At 38.1% G+C, this 25,666-nt stretch overlaps 1 protein-coding gene across 2 annotated transcripts in view; it reads left to right on the forward strand.

Annotated features, from left to right (window-relative positions):
* The window catches only part of AUTS2 (activator of transcription and developmental regulator AUTS2), a 1,220,758-nt gene that overhangs the window by 831,984 nt on the left and 363,108 nt on the right, over positions 1-25,666 (forward strand). For both annotated transcript variants that reach the window (XM_075852897.1, XM_075852898.1), the window contains exon 5: positions 4,663-4,692. In XM_075852897.1, coding sequence (XP_075709012.1) covers positions 4,663-4,692 — 30 coding nt within the window. The remainder of the gene's footprint in view (positions 1-4,662; positions 4,693-25,666) is intronic.

Genomic DNA, 25,666 nt, shown 5'->3' on the forward strand with positions numbered 1-25,666 from the left:
ATTATATCTCTAATTTTCAAAACAAAAATGGGCATTATAAACGGCTGCACATAGACTCGCTGGTGGATCCCCAAGATTCCAGTAGGATCCACCTTTAGTCTAATGTCTGAAGGGCTGGTCCGCCATCACCTGACGTTTACTATAAGCAAAATCATAGATCAGAAAGTTTGACATTTTCTAAATTCTTTTGTTTCTTCAGTGTTGGCAGAGATTTCTGCCAACCTTTCATCACCTTCCTGCTCAATAGAATTAAATGGGTTGTTCTGGATAAGCTGAACATGGCTGCTTTATTTATTAAAGAACACCACACCTGTCCATGGGTTGTGTCTAGTATTGCAGCTTAACTCCATTGAAGTGATGGGCATGAGCTGCAATACCACACACAACCCGTGGACAGGTGTAGTGCTATTTTTGGAAGAAATCAGCCATGTTTTTTCCAATCCTGTACAACCACTTTATTCTGACAATAGGGAAATCAGCCAATTTTTATTAACAAATAATATGGCTAATAATTATCTATTGCCTATGGCTAGCTTAGTTTCTTGTTTGGACAATAGTCGAGCATATATGTATAATATTCACAAGGCAGAAGGTAAAGTGTGTATTTCCACCAATCATACAGTTAGTAGAAAATAGCTAATATACATATTAAATTAGGTGTTAGGTTTTTTGGGCGGAAACCGCATCAGAATCAGCGCCAAAAAATGGACGAAAATGCCTCCCATTGAAATCATTGGCATTTTTTTTTTGCTGGCGGCATTTATCCTCTTGCAGGAAGAAAAAAGTGTCATGTCCTTTCTTGCCGCGGTTCCACCTCTGACCTCCCAATGAAATCAATGGGAGACAGAAAAAGTTTTTTCCACTGCGCTTTTTGCCCGCGGTCATCAATGGCTGCGGGCAAAAAACACAGCGAAAGCCACGGCACAAAAAGCGCATGCAGGTCAAAATCTGCCTCAAAATTCCTGAAGGAGTTTTGAGGCAGAATTTTTCTGGCTGCAAAATCGTCTGTGTGAACCTTACTCTAGCGACAAGGTTATGTGATGTATTGTTTTCTATTCCTCCATAAATAGTGTCTAATACAGTATAATAATTTTAAACCACACTGCCACCTCTCTCTATATATACCTTTTGTTAGACCATATGCTTTAAAATGTTACACTGTACAATGTTTATAATGTATAATGTATGATACAAAATTTATGTTTTGAACTGTATAATATGAACTGTCAAAGGTTTTCGAGTTATCGGATAGACCAGGATGAGCAGTTTAATGAATTGATCTGTGAAAAGTTCGATTTTTTTTTTCCATTTTATTCATATTCTGTAAATCACTATAAAAACTGAAGAAAGTGATGATATACAAAAATGACAAACCCTAGTATGTGAGCTTGCTAAAATGTATAATGTATAAAAGCATAAAACAGTGGGGGGATGTAATGTATACTTTTCCAGTAGGATTGGTATAAACTATTTGAATGCACCATTTGAGGGCTCACAATTTAATAAAAAGTTACAGTAACAAGTTTTATTTCAGTCAAATAACCAAATTCCTATCTAACCACATAGGCTTTAAATGGTGGAACATAAAACAGCTAACTGTGGTGTTTTATCGTCCAACCGAATCTACAGTAATCAAAACACGGCTATTTTGTATAGTATAATTGTTTCTATGAATTCCAAACTGAAACAAATCACCTATTTGCTGCAGCTAGGGATTTGTGGGTCATGTAAGCCCAGTATAATGAAGTTCACATACTTTCATAATGTGGGCCTGTATAGTATATACATAAAAACAACACATTTATATGGAACAGTCATTTATCACAAACACATGACATTTACATTTATTTTCAAAATGATGGTGATATAATATTTGAGACCAGTGTAATATCTATAGGTAGGTTTGTTTTTCTTGGCTTGCTATATATAATGATTATGTGTTTTAGGGTGATTCTTATGTATTGTAATAGACCGTGACATCATTTATAAATAGGCCTTTATAACAAACCAGTCACAGTACATGGTAACATTTTAACTTACAGAGAGACATTTCTTTGGTCCCTAGGACAAGCATGGCTGTGTAGCTATTCAGAGACTTTCTTGTATGTGTTTTATTCAATACTGTAGGTTTTCTAGAACTAGGGGAGAGTTATCAATAATTTAAGATGCATGAATTTATGAGTAAAAATCGGTCAAATTGTGCCAAATCGATCAGTATGGCTAAGTTGCCCCTCTACCAGTTTTCCCTACTCATGAGTTACTATGGACCTGGGCCATAGTTTGAATATATTTTTGGTCCCTACACCATGTGTTTTTATGCAAACTAGGAAGGCTGTTTATGTTAGCACTGGATGTGTTCTGTTTCTCACCAGGGAAGTGGAACCTCTAAGCTGCAACTTGTTTGGCGCTGGCTAGTCTGGGGTGCGGAGTCTTAGGAATCAGCTAGTTCTTCACTCTTTACCCGGCTGAAGTCCTAGATCACAGCCACCACATTAGATGAGCAGCGGATGCACTGTAGCAGAGTCAAAAATTTAGCCAGTTGTCGTAAACGGTTTAGGAGTTAGGAAGTAGCAAGACGAAGTATGAGACAGAACCGAATTCTGAAGTCAGGCCAGGAGTCTGTACCAGGGAAGAACCACAGACATCAAAGTGACAAATCCAGAAAATGAGACAGGAGCGTAATCCAGGAACAAGGTCGAGGTCAGGGTCATAGTCAGAGACAAAAGCAATAGATACATTAGCCAAATAAAGGATGTACCTTGGTATGCAGGCAAAGTATTTATGGTAGCCTTTCTTAAAGGCCACTAGGCCTGATGTCATCAGTGGCCATCGGTCGACTTGGCAACTCGGTGCAGCCGGCGGATAGGAGGACAAAGTCGCAATATCATTGGGCAGGTGAGGAGGAGCTGCGAGCCATTTACTGGGACTTGGATAATGGTTGAAAAGGTTGAATAACGAATTTAGTGCTAGACTTATATTTTCACTTTTATCTTTAAAGGGGTTTTCCATGACCAGACAACTGATGATCCATCCACATGATAGGTCATCAGTATATGATCGGTGGGGGTCCGACACCCGGACCCTGCACCGATCAGCCGCCTCCGGGTGCCAGATGTTTTGAACAGTATGCAGCAGTTGGAGCTTGAAGCAGATGGCTCCGGTTACGGAAAAGCGGCTGAGCTGTAGTACTATGCATCTGCTTCTGGCTCCAACTACTGCATACCATTCAAAACATCCGATGCCCGGAGGCAGCCAAAGCAGCTGACCAGTGCGGGGTGCGTGTGTCAGACCCACACCGATCATATACTGATGACCTATGATGTGGATAGGTCATCAGTTGTCTGGTTGTGGAAAACCCCTTTAACTTACTGCATTTATATATAGTCAATACAAGAATGATGCTAAACTCTTCTGTACGTGTGTACTCTGATATATGAATCTACTTTCATTTTTACAAATGCATCTGAATCCATAGCTAGAAATGCCTGTACTATTTCTTTAGTGCATTTATTGCTTTTGAATAATTTATAAGCTGAAGGGACTAACCATCAATCTCTGCCAGAGGCTGGCACTGAGGGATCTATTGGATGGAGCTGTAAATTAGAAGCCATGCTTCTGCTGAGCCCGTGGCACAGTTCTCTGGTGAGTAAGAGAATTTAATGCTAGAGATGGAAGTGTTTTCTTGCTGTGCCATGTGGCCCCAGCACAGAAGAAGCTGTTGGCAGACACAGTGACTGGCCAAATCGTGATTCTGTCAATCATTGTGTGTGTTGGGAAAGAAGCCCGTGCATTTTTAATTGTCTTGGCAGCCGTGCTGCTTACATAATGGACACCAGTAGGTCTCAGTCCTTCGCCATATGCTTAACTCTGGAGACAAGAGGCTTCTGGGTATAGTTGTAATTACCTGATGCAGAATTAAGTGGACCTTGAAATTAGAACTGGACTGTCAGAGACAGGAAGCTTAACACTTTGATGGAAGTGTATATTTATCCAGACAAGATTTTTAACAGGATGTTCTAAATAATTGGCTTAAAAGCAAAGATGGAAAATATTTCAGTGCTCTATTTTACTTGAATTTTGCAGCACATATCTTGGCTAATACATGAACATTAAGAATCATATATTTTCTTTTGCATATATATATATATATATATATATATATATATATATATATATATAATGTATATATATATATATATATATATATATATATATATATATATATATATATATATAAAGAGGCAAGCGCATGGAATAGACCCACTAGATTTATTTTCATTTTTTTTGGAGTGCTGCCTCTTTTTTGAACATATTGACATAGGACTCTGGCCTGACTCCTGTAGCGTGCAAAAAAAGTATTCTTCTCATGTGCATCCACTTACAGATTGGGTTCATTTAAAATTTGAGAAGTTCTTCAAATTGTCAACTGAGGTAACATTTAATGACAACATCTTCATTGTACATTGAAAAACCCCTGGACACAGGTCAATGATTATTGTCTTCTTACATTGTTGTCAAAGTGTGTTATTTTAGTACACATCGTAATTCACCAGTAGTACTTGGTTTCTTTTCTCTGGATACTTGTAGACTTTTTATAAATTCTAATTTGGTTTGACATTTCATTTAAAAGAATAACTTAATTTTTTCTATTTTTATTTTCAGTGTGACAGTGACAGCGATCAGGAAGAAAAGGTAAGACCTTGTCCTTATTGGTATTTTCATTTCTTGCTATATTGCTGATCTTTGCTCTAATATAATTATTTTATACCTGTAGTGGCTCATATTTTGATTTGCTGAAAACAAAATAAGTGCAATATTTTCCATTATTACTCAATGCATATTTTTGATTTCTGAAATATAATTAGTGTCATCAAAAAGTGTCATTACCAAAGTATACAAAGCAGTGATGGACTGGGATTCCTTGGGCCCACCAGAGGAGATGATTCTGAGGGCCGACCCTCCATCTATATAGAACTTGTAGTTGTCCACTTTTAATTTCATAACAGTCCTTGTTGTTATCATTGTACCCGCAGGATATATCATCAAAAAAGGTCTAATAGGTAATTTGTGAATCATCCCATAAGAAATAGACCCTAGTGGCAAGTGATTGGCTCAGAATGGAGTTGTCTTCTACTGGACCTATAAGGCCTCTTATTGTATCATAGCTTGGGTCCACTGAAGGATTCTCTGGCTCTCTGGTGGGCCAGTTCGACCCTGATACAAAGTAGAGTATACTAACTGATTATGGCCATAGAGTGCTTTCACATATAACGGTTGTGTCTGGCCAGTTCTATTTATGCTAAGTCTGACACAACTGATTAAGATTTTTCATCATCCAACGTTTTTCGATTTGGCATGCAACGCCTCTCTCTCTCTCTCTCTCTCTTGCTCGAGGAGATGATGCCACTGGACACAAAACTGACTCTACAGAAAACTATATAATCAGTTTTGTCATCAGTTTCCCTCCTGCATTTTTGTACTACGCCGGGGGGTGACTGTGAACAGGCTCATAGTGAGAAAAAGATTAATGAAACCCTAAAGAAAAAAATATATATTATTTTTTCACAAGCAAAAATGAGTGTCTGCTTATGAGAGAGTAGCAAAAATTCTTCACACTGAAAGCAGACAATCACGCTAATTTATATAATTCCAGTCAATAATTATACCTTATCACTTAAAAAAACAAACACATTTTATTAACATAGATATATATGGTCCCTACACCGTTGTATACTGACCAAACATGTGACCATGGCAGCCAGTCAATAAGATCGACACCACTTCAGTGATTGGCTGCTATGACCACTATCTGGGGACTGGGAGCATCAGCTGGTTAGCAGCGCGGAATTTTAGAGGTGAGTATATAATGTGTTGGTTGTTTTAACACATATACAACATATTTTCATTTTTTCAAGCCTGGAAACCCCTTTTAAATGCACAATATTTTGCACATTTTCAAACATTATTGCTACATATCGAATAAAGCTGTTAAATTTTTTCACATTCCTGTGTTATGAAAACTTTAAATGTAAGAGGCTATTGATAAGTGATAAGTGATATCCCGAACTCTGTGCCGCCTCCTCGACATTCATTCTCCACCTAGTTCCGAGGGCCAGTGGCAGCAACACCGCTCAGGACAGTAGTTGAGGGACCCCTGTTCATGGTATAGGTGTAAGTCTTAGAGCTAGGATCCACATCTATCAGACATTTACACTAACATAAGGAACATGAGAAATTGCTAATATTCAAAACAGATGAAAGAACATAAATTCATAATCAACAATCTGATCTCATTCATGCCAATGAGCTGCAGTACCAGGGATATGTTCTGGTATATTCAGATTTGGCATCAGGAGACATTTTTTCCCTAATATGAGAAAAATAGGTTTCTGCCTCAGGGGGGTATTGGCTTCCTCTGAATCAACATTGCAAGAGAACTGGATGGACTTTTTTATTTTATTTTTTCAACCTTGCAAATTATATTACTATGTCCTATTATTATGCTTCTCTGATACAGGCAACTGGACTTCTAAACTAATATGAGTAAATATTTTATTACAATGTTATTATTGTTTTCTTTGTGTGTTCGATAAGAAATGCATTGATAAGTAATGGAAAAAATAATGTTGAAATGGAGTTTATTAAATCATTTTTTTCTTTTTAAAAATAACACTATTATTGTTTGGATAAGTCCCTGTTCACACTTGCATTAACTGGTTCCCGACCGCTGGCTGTATTTTTACGGCCAGCGGTCAGGGTCCTTAAAACCCGAGCCATAGACTTTTTACGGCTCGGGTTTTAACTTGCTGCCCGCGCGATCGGGCAGCTGAATGTCGGGTCTCCGGCTGTCAGTGACTGCCGGGGACCCTGAGGAGAGGATAGAAGCAGCTTTCGCTGCTTCGGTCTTCTCTGATGTCTTTTTACACAGCGCTCAATGAACGCTGTGTATAGGAATAGAGGCAACAGCAGCGGCGCTGTCTCTATTCCTCCCGGTGATCATGTGACTGGTCACATGATCGCCGGGTGCCGTTACTGACAGATTGCTTCTGGGTCTTACAAGACCCAGCACAGCCCTATTAGTGACAGTAAAAAAAATAGTAAAGTGCAAAAAAAATTAATAATAAATACACATAAAATACCCACCACAAAAAAAAACGTTCCCCCCCGCCAATCATTGTTGTAACGCTAGCGCTGACCCAATTACCCTAATATAGACATGTAATATATAAAAATTTACGGTAGACAATGACGATCACAAATAAAAGGTCTATTTTAGGGTAAAACTATGTTATTACCAAAAAAAAAAATAGCTGAAACGTAAAAAAGCTTATTTTTTTACTATTATTTTCAAACTTTATAAATATAAATTCTAAAATAGCAAAAAAGGTGTGTATAAAAACGATAAAAAAAGAAACCTGCATTGTCTATGGAAAAAACGTCGCAAAAATCACGTAGTTAGCCCCACAAATAAAAAAGTTAAATGGCTATAACTAACACGTGCTAAAAAGGGCTAAACGGTGTCTGGTCCTGAAGGCGCAAAATAGCCCGGTCCTGAACCGGTTAATGGTGTACATCTGGTTTTCTGTCTGGAATTTTTACATTTAGTACAGTGCAGCAATTTTCATGCCATCAAAAATACTGGAATCCCAATAGGGAATAACCTAATGGCCCTCAAAAATTTCAATGAGGTCAGTAAGGATATGCCATTCGAAAAAGAAATTGGTAATGTTATAACCAAAATTATAATTTTAGTGTGAACAGAGGCTTATAATATGCACTTTATGCCATAGTGTAACTTTCCATTGTATTATACGCTTTATTTCTTTATATATATATATATATATATATATATATATATATATATATATATATATATATATATATATATATATATATGTATATATATATATATATATATATATATACATACACCGGTGTGTATATATCTTTACTATCTTTATCTGGTGTTTTCTTCAATATCAAAGCATAAAGGGTGTATTTAGTCTTTTAATTGCAAGTGTAACCTAGTCTTCTACAGCTTCATATATGTGGGCTCTGAAACCCTGGGTGACAAAAAAAAAGTTTTTGGTGTGTCTAGTCAGGTGTGAAAATAACTTACTTCTTTTCAACTTTGAAGTTTTACCATTTTTGTTTTTTTACCTTAAGCACTGCACTGTCAACAGACAATGTTAAAGAACTATACAGTTTATTTGATGCATGTCATTTGTATTCGGCATATGCAGCCTGTTATAAAATGGAAGACATCATCATTTGAACAGGTCAAGCATATTCAGATGAAGACAAATGGTGCTTATTTGATTTCCTTAAAATCAGGAAATGAAAAAAGTGCTCTCTAGAGAAATCATGTTCTGCCTCACTTAAATGATAGACTGAGGCATGTAGCACAGATAAGAACAGGCGCTCGTCTTGCGTTTTTATCTCTGAAGGACGGTCGGGACTGTCATCTCGCTGACATGTGCATTATCCGTGTCATTTTAAACAAAGTGACCTGTGGAAAAGTGCACTCTGCTGTGACATGATAATGGGATGTTGGATGACAGGTAAAGTATACACTTATAAAAGGAGGTTGTGTATTATTCTTTTGTTTAAATGACAACTAGGTACTTCCTTCCTGTGGATGAAGGGATTGTCAGATCTTAGTGGAGCGACCCTAGTTGACTTATCAAATCTAGGAACTAAATGAATGTATTTATGAGAATGCATTGTGCACAGATTTGTTTCATAGCTTTGAAGAAGGTCACTAGTAAAAGAACTGACTTGTTCTATGTAAATTAGGGGACAGAAGTCACCTAACCTTAGCGTCTCAATATTTAGTTCCATATCAAATTCTATTTTATATGGATTATTATATTTATATACAGAATAAATATCTGTAACAGTTATTATTACCAACTATTGACGGGTAACTGTCGATCCTCATTCTTAGTTTGTGTTTGTAGAACAGGGGTCAGGAACCTTCGGTGCTCTGTTGGGGAACTACAATTCCCAGCATGCCCTGACAGCATTTGGCTGGAATATTTAAACATTTGGCTATTAGGGATACTGGGAGTTTTAGTTTTACAACAGCTGGAGTGCTAAAGGTTGCTGACCCCTGTTGTAGAAGATCACCTGACTGCCGCCATCTTGAAAACTATGGACGGGATAATCGCGTCGCCCACTCTTTACTAATCTATTCCAGGAGGAGCAGAAGGAGCGCAGGGGTAAGCGATGAGGGTATTTACAGTTGCCTGTGTCACAACAAAGCAACTTAGGGCCTTATACAAATTTCATTAGAAAGTTGCCAACCCCTTTAATATAGTGCTTTATCCTCTTAGGCATTCTAGTGTCTAGTAAGACCAAAAGCAAAGAAAGTGTTATTGGACGTATAGAATTATATATCTTTTCCATGTTTTTTTAAAGTACCCCTATTGCTTTCATTTGAGTTGGGAAATATAATGGGTGAGTCACTAATAATATACGCGTGCAGACTTCCTTGGGAATCATTCTAACTGTATTCATTTCAATTGTACATCAACACTGTAAATTTTCAAGGTTTGATGTATTGTGTTTCCATATCATTTTTTACTACACTAGATTGTACCAAATTGTACATATTGTATGAATGCTTAAAACTTACAGAGACGGATGAGCTGTATAAAAAGTACATAGTAAAGATTCCCCAAAAATTCAGCACAACATACATAGCAAAATACCTTCACATATTTTGCACATACGACAAGTATTAAAAGGACACCATAATTTATTTCATCTGCCAAGTGAGTTTAGATATTGGCTGCAATTGTTCATTTTCGACAATCCTTTTTTTCCAGAGTACCCTGATAAAAGGTTTTTCATAGTGTATCGCTACTGAGATCCGTACTGATCAACTGTAAAATGAGGGGAAACAGGAGCAAGTTCTCCATTTTCCTGCAGCACCACCATAGTTGAAATGAAGCATTACTTAGTTCCCAATGTAACTTATGCGCTGTACTTGTAGCTGTTCTCGGCTCTGGCTAATAGATTTGTCTTGAACAGGGCACCTTATTAAAAAAAATTCCTTAGAAGGATATTCGGCATTAGATTTTCTCAGCTAGACATCTGGTCTTGTGGCAGCCTCGTGAGCATTTTTAGCCGACGATACAGATTAGATGCTCACAATCAGATACATTTTCGGTAAAATAACTCAATAATCTAATAGTTATAAAGGTTGTAAAGCATCCTCTCTCATTGAGCAATTAGGTCAATCATGTTTTATTTTCATTACTAATCGTATTTATTCCCCCCATTATAAGTGTTGCCTAAGGTATATGGCAGAAACTTTGTCTCATACATGGTTTCAACCATTCATATTTTGCCAATCTAGGTGTTCATTTTGCTGGGGAAATAAGGGTGATAAATACCAGTCCAAAAAAATATTTCACCAGTTGTGCTCTCACATGCATTACTAACTTTATATTCCAGAACTGATTTAAGGTTATGTTGAAAAATCATTATACATATTCCATTCATAGGAATTATACGGAGCTTTGATATGGCACCATAGAAATCTATAGGCCTTAATCTACCTTTGCCTCCAATTAATATTGTGCAATGCCTTATCATTACAAGTTATGGAGGTTTTCTCACCATATACACCATATGGTGTCACATGGAAAGCCTACGGCTCCATAGTATGGAGCTGCAGGACTCTGTGTGTCTCCGTTCATGCTCCTTGCACATGATTCTGGCATGTGCATTAGTCCATATGCTGAACTTAATAGAAATTCTCGCTGTTGCACAAATTTTTCATAAAATAAAATGTGTTGCTAGGGTAGAACGATGTAATTGATGGAAGTAACATTTTTATTAACTTCAGAATTGTTTTATAATATTAACTAGTTGCCGACACAGGAAGAGAATACTCATTTTGAGTGGCGGGTAATTCGCGCATTAGAACGAGAATTCTCGTCCTGTGTGACAGCCATGTCCGCGCGCGATCAGTAGTGGGGCAATGGCTGTAATACACAACCACAGCCCAGCTCTAACGGCGGAGAAAAGAGAAACCTCCTCTCTCCGCCGTTAACCCCTTGAATGCCGCGATCAAAGCTAATTGCGGCATTCAAAGTAAATTAGAGGAGGGGGGACTGCCCTTTGATCGCGTCACAGAAAATCCCTGTGACGCGATCAAAGCCCATAACTTGTATGGTCAGAGAGCCAAGGGTCCATTAAAGGACCGCAGGGCTGTCTGATCATATTTCCTGTTGTTAGGGCATACTTAGGTATGTCCTAATAACTGCCCGTGTAGAATCAGTACACAGGCTAATGCACTGGCATATAGATATATGCCAGTACATTACAGTTAAAAAATCAAAATGAAAAATCCCTCCATGGGATTAAAAAAAAAGTTAAATTAATAAAGTAAAATAAAAATGAATGTTAAATAAAAAGAAAATCGCAAAAAAATACACAGAAATACACATTTTTTACAATAAATAAACTTTTTAAAAAATAAGTCCCAAAACATGAAATAATATAGACATGTTTGGTATTGCCATGAACATAGCAACCTGTACAACAAATTACTTATGATGATTGGTGTATGGTGTAAAAAAATTAATAATAAAACTGGAGCCGGAACTGCTTTTTTTCTGTATTTTCGCCACAATAAAACTTTATAGAAATTAAACGATAATGTATTTGTACCAAAAAAAAAAGTTATGAGCGTCGGGATGCAGATGGAAATATAAAAAAATTGTTCTGTCCTGAAGGCCAAAATCGGCCGTGTCTTTAAGGGGTTAAAGGGTTTAATGATATTAAAAGGACCCCCTTTATTATTGCATGCAGACTGTCACAGTAAAGAGTGGCTCTAGCATCCCTGTATTCCATGAGCTGCCATTGATTTTAGATTTGCTTTATCATTATCATCATTACTCTTAAATTTTTCGAAAACAAATATTAAAAAGAACAGTTCTCTATTCAGTAATGCTTTGCTTACAAAAAGACTGTCTTATAACATATTGTCAGGCATATAAACACACAGTCTAAAGTTGACATGGTCCCTAATTGTGCACAGCGTCATTTTACATCATGTGTTTTGAAACCTACATGCTCATTCAGGTGTGAAAAATAACACCTATGCTATGTGAATAAGCTCATGACTACAACCTCTTGTTATCTGCTGCTATATTTCCTGCAGAGTTTCTACTGCTATTACATTTTTCTTTGCAGAACTTGAATCTGCATGTGAATACATCATGTTAATCAGTTGGAATTCATCAGAATTTCCAGGGTGCCAACTTAATTAGACACTAATACATATAGCACAGGAAATAGTGCTAAATATTTATAATGCTAATTAAAATGTTGCAACTTTTTGTTAGATGAAGCACGAAATGGCCTTAGGAATGAATAATCTTTTTGTACTCCTCCTTTAAGAAAGTCCAAAGATGTATTTTAGGGAAAGGTAATTCTAGGTGTCAAAAGAAATGTAAAAAAATAAAAAAAGACAATCAATGGCACTGAAGGTTGGAAAATATTAAAGATTATTATTTTATATATAAAACAGGCTTTTAGATGCATTTAGAGTATGTTCATACGACCTATTTTCAGACGTTTTTTGGGTCTTAAAAATCACGAAAAGCGGCTGAAAAATCAGTTCTGTTCCGACGGGGTGTTTTTTACGCGGTTGTCTTATAAAACGGCCGCGTAAACAAACGCCTCGTAAAAAAAAGTTCATGTCACTTTTTTAACCGTGTTTGGAGCGGTTTTCCATTGACTCAAAAGAAAAACAGCTCCAAAAACGGCTTTAAAAAAACACCGCTAAAAACGCTAGTTTGATTACAAAACGGCTGAAAATCAGGAGCTGTTTTCCCTTGAAAACAGCTCCGTATTTTAAGACGTATTTTGTCAAGCGAACATAGCCTAAGATGACATCATTATCAGAAGCAAAATCAGAGAAGATCATTAACTGAAAGGGGTTGTACAGGATTAGAACAACATGGCTGCTTTCTTCCAGAAACACAGTGCAACACCTGTCCTTGGGTTGTGTCTGGTATTGCAGCTCAACTCCATTGAAGTGAATAAGCCTGAGCTGCATTACCACAAACAACCTGTGTACAAATGTGGCACTGTTTTGACAAAAAAGCAGATATGTTTTTCTAATCCTGGACAAACCCTTTAAATGGGTTGTGAACCTTTGACAATCCATTTTCCCCATTTGGGGTCCCCTTATGATAACAGGATGTCTTTAAAGCAAGAGGTGATCTTAGTTTCAGCTCTCTGTAATAGTTTAAGGTTCTGAACAAGGGACCAGCCCCTCTATTAACTCAAACTTTCCTAATAGGGTATTTCAAAATTGGATTTCTAAAAAATAAAAACTATAGCTATTTGAGCACCACTCATAACAGGCATCAGTCTGGTAGCAATATAGTCCACAAGAGATCATGTAGCAGAGGTAAATGGAATGTTTTGTCCTACCACAGGTTTAGGTTCTACAAAACCACTTGGTGACTGATTAGTATATATCAGAGGAATATTGAAACTATTGGTATTGGAAATGTCAACAAAGTCACCAAAGTCCTTTTCATCCTCTTCTAAAATAGAAGAACATTATCAATGTATCACATTCCTAATTCTGTATGGGGAATAATGATCTCATGCTATAATGCACTTGCAAGGTCTTTTTCATGAGCAAATGTCTTGTTTTAGAATTTTTACACAATCAAAATCTGCGTTATTTTTGTGCAGTGTCCTGTCTTTTCTTTTTTCTTTTACTCATTTGGTTATGTTGTCCTTTTTTTTGTCTTTTGCTTTTTTTTTGCTGATTTATTTTATTGTAAAGATGATAGTATATTGTCCACTGCAACACTTATCTCACCATATCCTGTCAGTTTTTCAGTGCAACTCAATTCTTTGTTGTACCATGATGAATATTTTGAAATGGAAAAACCAACTGCACTTTTAGGTTGTCCTTTCAATGATACACCATCTCATGCTACTGGGGGCATACCCTACTCTGGTGACTGAGGTATTTCTTTATAAAGGGAAGGACGCAAGATCTAAATAGTTATTGGTAGGTAAATATTGTTAGCTCAAAGTCTTCTAATACGTATATGCTACTAATCAAATGAGTCAATTTTTCAATTTGTTTGGCTACAATAAAATATGAACTTTCAGTTTTGCAAGGCTCTTGTTTTGTGTGTTTGGATCGCACAACAAGAACTCAAATTAACATACAAAATCATATTTAACTTGGCAGAATATTACCAGAAGCTAATAATTCAATGAAATTACACCAGCAAGGTCAACCATACTAATTAGGAGACCATTTTTTTTATATTTTAGTTTGGAAGTAGAGTGTAAGACTTCTCAGGACAGTGAGAGCAGAGCCCTAACACCTATAGGGTTCCCCTGCCTCATATAAAGAGAGAAAATATGGTTTGGTGTGAGAGTTGGGGGACTCAGTAGCTTTAAGTTACGCCTTTGAGTAGAGTACTGAAATGTACTAAATCAGGCTGCAGTGGTTATCTTCTTTGACAGAAATACATTTAATGCAAGTCTCTGCTTTACCACTTCATTACTGTGTAGAATTGTGTACAGTTTTTCAGGAGTTAAAGAGCTCAGAAATTTTTAGTATTAATTGGAGATTTAACCTTTCAGACTTCCTTACTCGGAATCCTTTACGTCTCAATTTGGGTGGTAGAGATAGTGTGGTCTAATCTTAGACACAGATAGTAAGGTTGCAATAAAGACATAAGTAAATCCAGTACAAGCTAATATGCAACAGTTTTGATTTATTGGTAGACGGCAAATCAAAACCCGGTGAAATAGTTGCCAAATGCCAATATTAGGAGGAAAAAGGCCTTCCTTCCTTAAAATATGGCAGTCAGAATAAAATGGAAAGGAAATTCTGTTTAGGAAAAAACAGAAAGAAGGAGAAAATTGAGTTTTCTATTTCTTGCTTAAGATTTATTTTATTTTACTAAAGTATTTATTATAAAAACAAAAGTTCTTAAATATCAATGATGACATTAGTCTATGTCAAACATTCTTGGCATTTTTTTTTTTTTTTTTTACACAACAGTGATAATAGCATTGCAGAATAAGTTGGGTCTTAACAAATGCTAATAAAGTGCATAGACTACACTGGCTCAGCAGTTATTTTGGGTTACAGGCTGTAAAATATACACCAGCACATAGGGTGTCTAGGGGCTGCACAATGAACAGTGAGGTTAAATACTAGCAACTAGCTGTGTTTTAATGATTTCTGTTTTAGCATTATGTTACTTTTAGATCTGCAGTAAACATTTCTGAGAGCTATTATTATTCTGGTGTAAGATTAAGAAAGCTGTAAAACAAATATCACTGCATCCAATAAAAAGCAATATAAAAAAGCACTTTTAAATAGCACTTTACAAATGGCCAAATTAAATAGCACTGAAATTAAATTACAGCCATACATTACTAATAATGGCAATAATAATTTAAGAATATTATTGTGCATTCTCTGTAGATGGTGCTACTAATTCCACAGCAACAGCCAGAGAACAGACTTTTTTTTCTAAGCGAGAATAGAATAGAACATTTCTCCTATCTAGGAACATCTAAAATGTTTTTTTTTTCTTGAGATTTTCTCTGTGTTATATATAGATTACTATACAGTTACAATATGCAACCTGTGTTTGTGTTGCCATTCATGTACTTTTCATGTTTCCCTTCTACTCCCTAGCTATATATCCTTTCCTAATTCCTAATAGAATCTCACACAAGCTGTTATACTTCTATTTTTTTTAAAGTTTTCCCAAAATTTTGCTTATCCAATCTACAGTCTATCTCTAATAAACAATGCTATGTAGAACTTATTCCTCATTAAGGTTGTTTTTTTATCACACAAAATGATGATATATTGCTGGGAAATGCCAACCCTTTCTGATCGGTGGAGGTCTGACTGCCAGGAATCCCACGATCCTGAGAATAAAGGGGCCACATCATTGGGTTAGCACTAAGGCCGCTTTAATTTTTTTAACCGCATTGATCAGTAAGTGATTTCATATTCCAGCTATATGCAATCACTTTCTATGATGGGACCTTTATTAATACTGGGGAATTAATATTTTGCACACCGATTGAGGGATACAGTACAGCTACTGAGCAATGCCAGATATAACCACTTCTGTCCAGAAAGGTGGTAAAAATCTTTTGTAAATTAGTCACAATGTGTGACTTACAGTCCACATCTTATTTTTCTGAAACATAGAAAATAGGAAAGTGTCAGAAAAAGTGGCGGGTGTATGACAAATATGTTTCTCTTTTCAATACTATTGACAGAAAACTATCATAATTGCATTGATAAATAAATAAACCTAAATATGTATAACTGTTAATGGGGTTGCTTGGTTTAAACTATCTCTATTCAACATCAACTTCTCCGCAATGTAAAGATTAAGTGAAGTGACCTCTAATTACTTAAAACATTCTAAGAATTACTCGTTGTAGGGACACCTTCTATTATGGTCGTCCTGTCACTATTCCATTAAAACAATATATTGACGAGGTATTATTGACAAATAAATAATGTGCAGTAAATGAGCTAATACTAATAATTAATATATGATTAGATAATGACTCTCCATGGGCAGTTTTAATTCATGTATAGTTTGAATAGTCCAGAACATGCTGGATTAAAGTGTATTTACTGTAAATTTAGGACTGCGTTAAAGGTATATTCCCATCTCAGAAATGTATGTCTTCTATCAGACATTTTTAGGCATATTTTATGGCTATGCCATAAATATCTGAGATGGAAATGCCCCTTTAAGTCTTCCAACTCCATAAAGAAGTAGGATTCTGGGTCTAGAGATCATTGAAGTGAAGGCACATAATAACATTTTAAAGATAATATTGCATTATTGCCGTGCCTTTTACTAGATCCACATTGCCTATCCCAGTGAGAAGATATGACATAGAATGATGGTACATCTGGAAAGGTCTTCTTTGTTTTATTGCTCCTATTAAGGTATCAGATTTGTATACTAGAATAAAAGTTTTTAGTGCTTAAAAAGCAGGGACTGTCAGACTTTTTCTTTAAAAAAGTTTTGGACACAAATTCTTATACTCTAAAACACAGGCAGTAATTATTACTATGAATAATACTTGTAATACATATATAATCCTGATATGCAAAGCATAGGTCACCATGAATTGAAGTGGTTTCTAAATGTCACATTTGCACACACAGTGCATGTTTTATACCTCTTTATACTCATATTTCTTAGGATCCACGCATTTAGGAATAGACATTTGGCATTTCTCAAAGCACAAGGACAAATATTCTGCTTATATTAAAATCCATGTTGCTTGTAAAGACAGCTTTATCACCTGTCAATCAAACAGTTATGTGAAATTAGTCTTAATGAAAACACTTTCTCCTACCTTATTAAAGTTTTTCATTAACATGTGCATCATAATGGACAGTCTGAGATTCCATTCTTGGTAAAACACACACAGTATACAGTATATACTTTCTGTACAGTATATATAATTCAAGGGCGCTGTATTCTTTCAGTGCTTTGCCTACCCATGGAACACAAAAAAATGTTTGTGTTTATTTTGGCTACTAGAAGTACAAGCCTGTAGCTGCAAAATGCTGCCCTTGCATAGGGCAGCATATTAAGCTGACAAATCTGCTTTCATTTGGATTTGGGCCCCCTTTGCGGCTATAACAGTCTCCAATCATCTGGGAAGGTTTTCTATACATTGTGGAGTGTGTCTGAGGGAATTTGTGCCCATTTAACCAAAAGAGCATTTGTAGCCGCAAAGTTGGAAGCATACAATTGTCTAAAATGTCTCTGTTCTCTGTAGCATTAACATTACCCTTCACTGGAAATAAGGGGCCTACTCCAGTTACCGAAAAGCAGATACAGAACATTATCACTCAACTATAAAAAATTTCAGTAGGTACTATACATTACTGTTGCTAGCATTCTCCTGGCGTCGGCCAAACCCAGATTAGTCCATCAGCCTGCCAGATAGTGACATTTTATTCATCACTCCAGAGATCACTCCATAGTCCAGTGGCAGCCTGATTTACACCAACCCCGGCCAATGCCGTCGCTTAGTATTATGCATAGTGAATGCACAGTTCTTATGCTGATATCACTGTTAGAGGCAATATGGAACTGTAAAGTTAGTGATGCAACAGAGGATAGGCAATTTTTTTGTGCCATGTGCTTCAGCACTTGGCGGCCCTGCTCTGTGAGTTTGTGTGGTCTACCGCTTCGTGGCTGAGCTGTTGTTACTCCTAGACGCTTCCACTTCCCAATAATAACACTTGACTGGGGCAGATCTAGCAGATCAAACATGTAATGAACTGACTTGTGTCAAAGGTGTCATCCTATGATGGTGCCACGATTAAAGTCACTGAGCAATTTTTGCCTGTAGAGAGTGCATGGCTCAGTTCTTGATTTTATGCACCTGATTGCAATGGGTGTGGTTAAAACACCTAATCTCAATAATAAGGAGGGGTGTGCACATACTTTTGTCAATAAAGTGGAGATAGATAGATTGATTGATCGATCGATCGATCGATCAATTAATCAATCAATCGATCTCTTTCTCTTTCCCTGGGCACATTTTATAATATATCTTAGTAAATGTCTAATCTTTTTTCTGATATAAAGCTCCAAATCCCCAGCTTCCTTTTCACATACATAATAAGATGAAACAATTCTCGCTGCTTGCAGCCTCAATAGGGGGAGATTACTGCAACTCCCTTTCAACATAATAATAAATAAATATGCAGAAAGCTCTCAAAGGGGTTTTCCCACAATTCACATTTGTCACCTATCCACAATATAGGTGATAAAGATCTGATAGCTGGGCGCCCCACTGCTAGGACTCCCACTGATCAGGGCGTGATAACCGATCCCGCAGCAGCCATTCTGCAGTAGTGTCTCGGCACATTACCGCAGCACGACCCCTGCATGCATATGCATACTAATATTTTCAGGCAACCGACGACTAAAAAAGTTAAAACACATTAATTTTGAAAGATTTTACGGCCGTTGTGTCTAATGCATACTATCTTTTTACAATGGCCAATGTTTGGCAGTTTTCTAAGGAAAGGGTAAGCTGTCATGTTGTATATATTCACTCATTCGTCGTCTAAAATGTCTTTTGTCACAGGTCGCCGCTTTGTATGACAGAAGGACTAAATCAGTGAGACATGTTTTGTTAAGATCATTGGTATAAATGATCCAATGAGCAGCCACACTCTGGCTACTTTTAATCTATGGCCAGCTGGACAGGTCCTTATATAATATTTACTTTTCAGAAGTAATTAATCTTTTTATCATTTCAGTTTGCTGATGTTCCTCAGGTGGAATATATTAAATACAGCGTTGTAACAAATGTTAGTAAAAATATTCATTGTACGACATTTCACGCATTAATTATTATAACTCCTGGTCAGTTGTCTTTGACCTGATCAAAATGCTTAATTCTTTCTAACAATGATTACCTATTGTAAATGTAGCAAGCATATGGTGTGGCGTGCTGCTACACCTCATTTTGTAATAAGTACAATGGTATGAATTAACTACTGATTTACATTTCACTACTATGAGTGTACTGACTTTCCACTTTCTAAGTCAATTTTATAAATACAGTAAAACAAAAAATGAATGCATCAGCACTCAATGAATGTTAGATTGTTTTTTTTCAAATTTTTTATTATTTTTATAGTTCCACATGTATACTTGAATTCTTCAGTGATTCTCTTTTTCTGCGCACCCAGTATTTATATATGTTTCATGTTAGATTAAATAGATATATATTAGAAAATGTTATCTGAAAAAAATGATAATTTATATAGGTGGCATTAGTTGCAAACTTACATACAACTCAGCCTTGTAATTATGAATGATGAATGAAAAATTAAGTTAGCAAATATTTGCTTCAGGTAAATACTGTAGGTTCTCAACAAAGATTTCCTCAATTGCTATACAACTCAGGGCCCATTGTCCACAAACTTATAACTCTTCGTACAAACTAACTATCATACAATATTCCCCATCCATTTCTCAACTTCCTATCAGATGCCTTAGTTTATTTTTCTTATCGCAATATGATCAGCGGATTTCTAGCTACAGTATTGGTATGTTTAGGGGGTTTTGTAATAGCATTCATTTGGGCACTATAAAATGCTGAATTATTACTAGTGCGTTGCATAATTTCATACCATATCCTTCTCTGTTCATGAAGATTTCTAAGTCACTGGTTCGGTGTACAGCCTGGAGTCATGTGATTCCTAACAGCCTAGTTGGACTTTACACTGACTAATGGGAACTGTACATGTGAAAATATGAGACCATACACACTATACTTTATCCAGGCGAGCTCGCACAGTAGTATTAGCGGCTATGTCTGCTGGCAATAGCATTAGCATGATTTTTTTTATTTATGTAGGAAATATCTTGAGAACAGGATAATCTTTTTAAACAATGTAAATTGCAAAGGTTTTATTATTCATCAATTTAAATATTCGTTCATTGAAATATGTTGGGACAACACCTTTATACTTACTCTCAGGTGCAGAAATTTTGGGTCAGCAGATATTCTGGTGCAGTGCAAAATCTTTGATGACCCAGTGTACGTCACCTTTTCTCTCGTGTGTCTGTGATTCAGTGCTCATCTCTGGTGGTCCCAACATCAGGACATACATACAGTATAGTGGAAGTGATGGACACCCCTGGTGGTATACACCCTTGGTGTCTAATGGTAATAAATACAATTGGAGATTGTGGGTTAATAAATATAATTCCTGCTATCTCGTGGTCAGGGGCGTAACTAGGAAAGACTGGGCCCCATAGCAAACTTTTGACTGGGGCCCCCCCCTCTACAACCCCCCCCCCTTGTAGATAGTGCCTCCCTATAGATTCCACCACACAGCGCCCCCCTATAGATAGCACCATACACAGCCCCCTGTAGATAACGCCATACAGCCCCCTCTGTAGATAACGCCATACAGACCCCCTCTGTAGATAACGCCATACAGCCCCCTCTGTAGATAACACCATACAAACCCCCTCTGTAGATTACGCCATATAGCCCCCCCCCAAAAAAAAACGGCCTATAGTTTGTCCTACAAAAGACATGCATCCCCTATCCACAGGATAGGGGATACATGTGTGATCGCTGGCAGCGAGAACGGGGGACCGAAAGTCCCTCGAAGTTCTCCATGACTAACCTCGGACTTCCGGCGTCTGTGCAGTTTAATAAAAATGCTGGTCACGCATGCGCACAAGCACGACCGGTGCACAAGTCATGGAGCTGCAGACAGACTACGGAAGTCCGAGGTTTGTCATGGAGAACTTAGGGGGGACTTTCGGTCCCCCGTTCTCCTCATCGCTGGGCGTCCCAGCGATCCCACATGTATCCCCTATCCTGTGGTTAGGGGATGTATGTCTTTTGTAGGAACAACCCCTTCAGTGGCGTCGCGCTGTAGCAGCCATAGCGGCTGCTAGCGGAGCCTGCGCCCATGGGAGGGGCCGTGCCGGCGGGTGGCACGGGCCCCCTGATGCTGCAGGCCCCGTAGAAGTAGCTACGGCTGCTATAGCGGTAGTTACGCCACTGCGCATAGGTTTGTACGGCGTAAAACTACAGCTCCCAGCATGGCCGAAACAATGATAAGGATATGCTGGGAGATGCGGTTTCACAAAAAAAAATCATACCACCATCATCTCGCTGCAGATCATACAGTGACTACAATACTGATTAGAGGCAGAATAAACATTTACATTAAGTGACTCACCGGTGACGTCTCAGATTCTAGTTCTTTTCTTCTCCCTCCGGTTCAGACATCTATGATGGATTTCTCCCAGCCATGACCCATTTCTGCAGTTTTCCGTTTAGATGTCTTCAGCTTCTCACTTTTAAAACATTTCTGCACCTGTAAAACAAAGTTAAAATTCTCAACACATCTAAATATAACTGTCACACACACCGTGCCCCCTGTAGATAGTGCCCCCTGTAGATAGTGACCTACATAGAAGCCCCTGTAGATAGTGCCCACATATGGACTCAAAAAAACTGCAAGGCAATAGTGCTAACCACTGAGCCACCGTGCTGCCCTACATATAGCTTCCCCTATAGTTAGTGCTCCACGTATAGCCCACCTCTGTAGATATTGTCCCACATATAGCCCACCCCTGTAGACTGTGCACTACATATAGCCACCCTGTTGCTAGTGCCCCACAGGTAACCCACCCCTGTATATAGTGTCCCACACATAGCCCACCCCTATAGAAAGTACCCTAAAAAATAGCTCCCCTATAGATAGTGCTCTACATATAGCCCACCCCTGTATAGTGTCTCACATATACTACCCCACATATAGACCCCCCTGTAGATAGTGGCCCACATCCCCACATACAGACCTCCCCTGTAGCTAGTGCCCCACATATAGACCCCCCCCTGTATATAGTGGCCCACATATAGATCCCCCTGTATATAATGGCCCACATATAGAGCCCCCTGTATATAGTGGCCCACACCCCCACATATAGACCCCCTGTATATAGTGGCCCACACCCCCACATATAGACCCCCCTGTAGCTACTGCCCCACATATAGACCCCCCTGTAGCTACTGCCCCACATATAGACCCCCTATATATAATAGCCCACATAAAGACGACCCCCCCCCTGTAGATAGACCCCCCACTATAGATAATGCCATTCACATTTTTATGAGGAAAAAAATATATAAAGTTGACATACTCACATTCTCCGGTTCCCACGCTGTTCACTGGCGATGCAGACATTCTCTCTTCTGAGAATGTTTGCAGGAGCTGAATGAGCGTCCTTCAATGACGCTGATTGGCGAGGCAGAATGACTTGCCCCGCCAATCAGCACCTTCCAAGCATGGAAGCGGCGCGATGATGTCATCGCGCCGCTAGCCAATCAGTGTCATTGTAAGGCACTGGATGGTCAGGCACGGAACATGCCCGGCCATTCAGTGCTAATACATATATTTGGCTGCCGCTAGCACCGGGGCCCCCTCCGGTGCTAGCGACACCTACAGGCATGAGAGTGCCTGTGTAAGGCTCGGTGGCGCGGGCCCCACAGTAGCGGTGCTACCCCTGTAGCAGCCATAATGGCTGCTAGCGGCGCCACCGGGCATTTGGGAGGGCGTGTCGGCTGGCGGCACGGGCCCCCTCAAGCCCCGGGCCCCGTAGCGGCCGCTACGGCTGCTACCGCGGTAGTTACGCCACTGCTCGTGGTCACATTTTGGAAAACCTTGGGTGTGACGATTGTTACTATTGGAGCACTTTGCACCCAATTGTAATTCACATTATTTTTTTCTTATCTATTAAATGTACATCAAAGATGATAGCTTGAATTTGATCGGTTTCTATCATAAACAAGCACCTTCGCAGGGTAAATATAATTCATGCTGGTTCTGAAGAGTCATTTTAATGCACATTCTTTTTTTTATTTGCTGCCTCTTCAGATATCTCTCTCATTTGTGTAGGTGTTTGGTCTCCAGTATATAGCTTACCACAAAGGTATCTCCTATATTTTATTATCAGCTTTGCAAGCAAAAATGTAAATAAAGTACATGTTTTACAACAAAATATAATAATACAGCGTTTAATGCTTAAAATAAATTTAGTGCATCTGATTGACTATGATGTATTAAACCAAATGAAATGTGAATTCAGTTACTATTGTAATAAGTCTGGTATTGAGTAAGTCATAAAGTATACATTTTCACTATCATAGTGCTAGTTTATAGGTCTGAGTACATGCTCATGAAGCAGGAGCTTGAAGGATTAGGCCTCACCGCTCTGTCCTGCATTACTCTATCATGTCTTTTATCACCTGTCACTATGCTGGGCGTCCGCACAGGTAACAGCACTATCTACCTACTTTGCACCAATTCTATATAAGAAATTTGTATTTACTTTCAAAGTGTAATTTGTTCCTCATGGATAATATGACCCCTAGCGGAGCCGGATCATGGGTTAGTTGAAGTGATATTTCCCACTAATGGTAGTCGTACATCATTGCTGTCAGCTCGGGTTAGGAGGCAAGCACATTACAGCTCCATTTTAGCTCTGCAGGCATCTGGGATTATTTTCTATAACCGAATATGACAAGACTGCACTACAGAGTGCATTACAATTTTACTAGCTTTTCAGGCAAGTTCCTTGGCTCCAGTCTGTGCTCTGGGCAGGCATAATAATGGATTCCTCAGTGGGCCTGACTTCCTGCACCAAGGATACTCAATGTCGATGGCACAGATAGATTTTATTTTTACCCGAATTGGCTCTTGTATTTTATCTATCCCTGGGCAATTGAGCTAGCAGGTCTGCAGTCTTAGAAGAATCCCTATCTAACATGAAACCCTTTGAATTTATCAGCACAATATGCATAAGGGTTTTGCACTGCTAACTGTGTTTTCCGTTTACTTGGAAAAAGAAAATAGGAAATATTTTCATAAATGAGTATTGTATATGATGATGATTATTATTATTTATATTAATAATACATAAAGCACAAATAATTATAATAAATAAAAGTAAATAATAATGATAGTAATAATAGTAGTATGCCAACATAAATGCAAACATGATAGTAGTCTTCTAATTGGTCTTTTTAGACATATTAACCTTTATTTATATAGCGCCAACATATGCCGCAGCACCTTACAACTCAGAGAGAACATGTACAGACAATATCAGATATTTCATAGTGACAAAACTAATATACAATTCAAAACAACAGAAGTGAGGATCCTGCTCACAAGAGCTTACAATCTATGAGGAAATAGTAAGAGATACAAGAGGAGTGAGGACCCTGCTCACAAGAGCTTACAATCTATGAGGAAATAGTAAGAGATAGAAGAGGAGTGAGGACCCTGCTCACAAGAGCTTACAATCTATGAGGAAATAGTAAGAGATACAAGAGGAGTAAGGACCCTGCTCACAAGAGCTTACAATCTATGAGGAAATAGTAAGAGATACAAGAGGAGTGAGGACCCTGCTCACAAGAGCTTACAATCTATGAGGAAATAGTAAGAGATACAAGAGGAGTGAGGACCCTGCTCACAAGAGTTAACAATCTATGAGGAAATAGTAAAGATACAAGAGGAGTGAGGACCCTGCTCACAAGAGCTTACAATCTATGAGGGAATAGTAAGAGATACAAGAGGAGTGAGGACCCTGCTCACAAGAGCTTACAATCTATGAGGGAATAGTAAGAGATACAAGAGGAGTGAGGACCCTGCTCACAAGAGCTTACAATCTATGAGGAAATAGTAAGGGATACAAGAAGAGTGAGGGCCCTGCTCACAAGAGCTTACAATCTATGAGGGAATAGTAAGAGATACAAGAGGAGTGAGGACCCTGCTCAGAAGAGTTTACAACCTATGAGGAAATAGTAAGAGATACAAGAGGAGAGAGGACCCTGCTCACAAGAGCTTACAATCTATGAGGAAATAGTAAGAGATACAAGAGGAGAGAGGACCCTGATCACAAGAGCTTACAATCTATGAGGGAATAGTAAGAGATACAAGAGGAGTGAGGACCCTGCTCACAAGAGCTTACAATATATGAGGAAATAGTAAGAGATACAAGAAGAGTGAGGACCCTGATCACAAGAGCTTACAATTTATGAGGAAATAGTA

Source organism: Rhinoderma darwinii, chromosome 2 (genome assembly GCF_050947455.1).
Source record: "Rhinoderma darwinii isolate aRhiDar2 chromosome 2, aRhiDar2.hap1, whole genome shotgun sequence".
NCBI classification, from domain to species: Eukaryota; Metazoa; Chordata; class Amphibia; order Anura; family Rhinodermatidae; genus Rhinoderma; species Rhinoderma darwinii.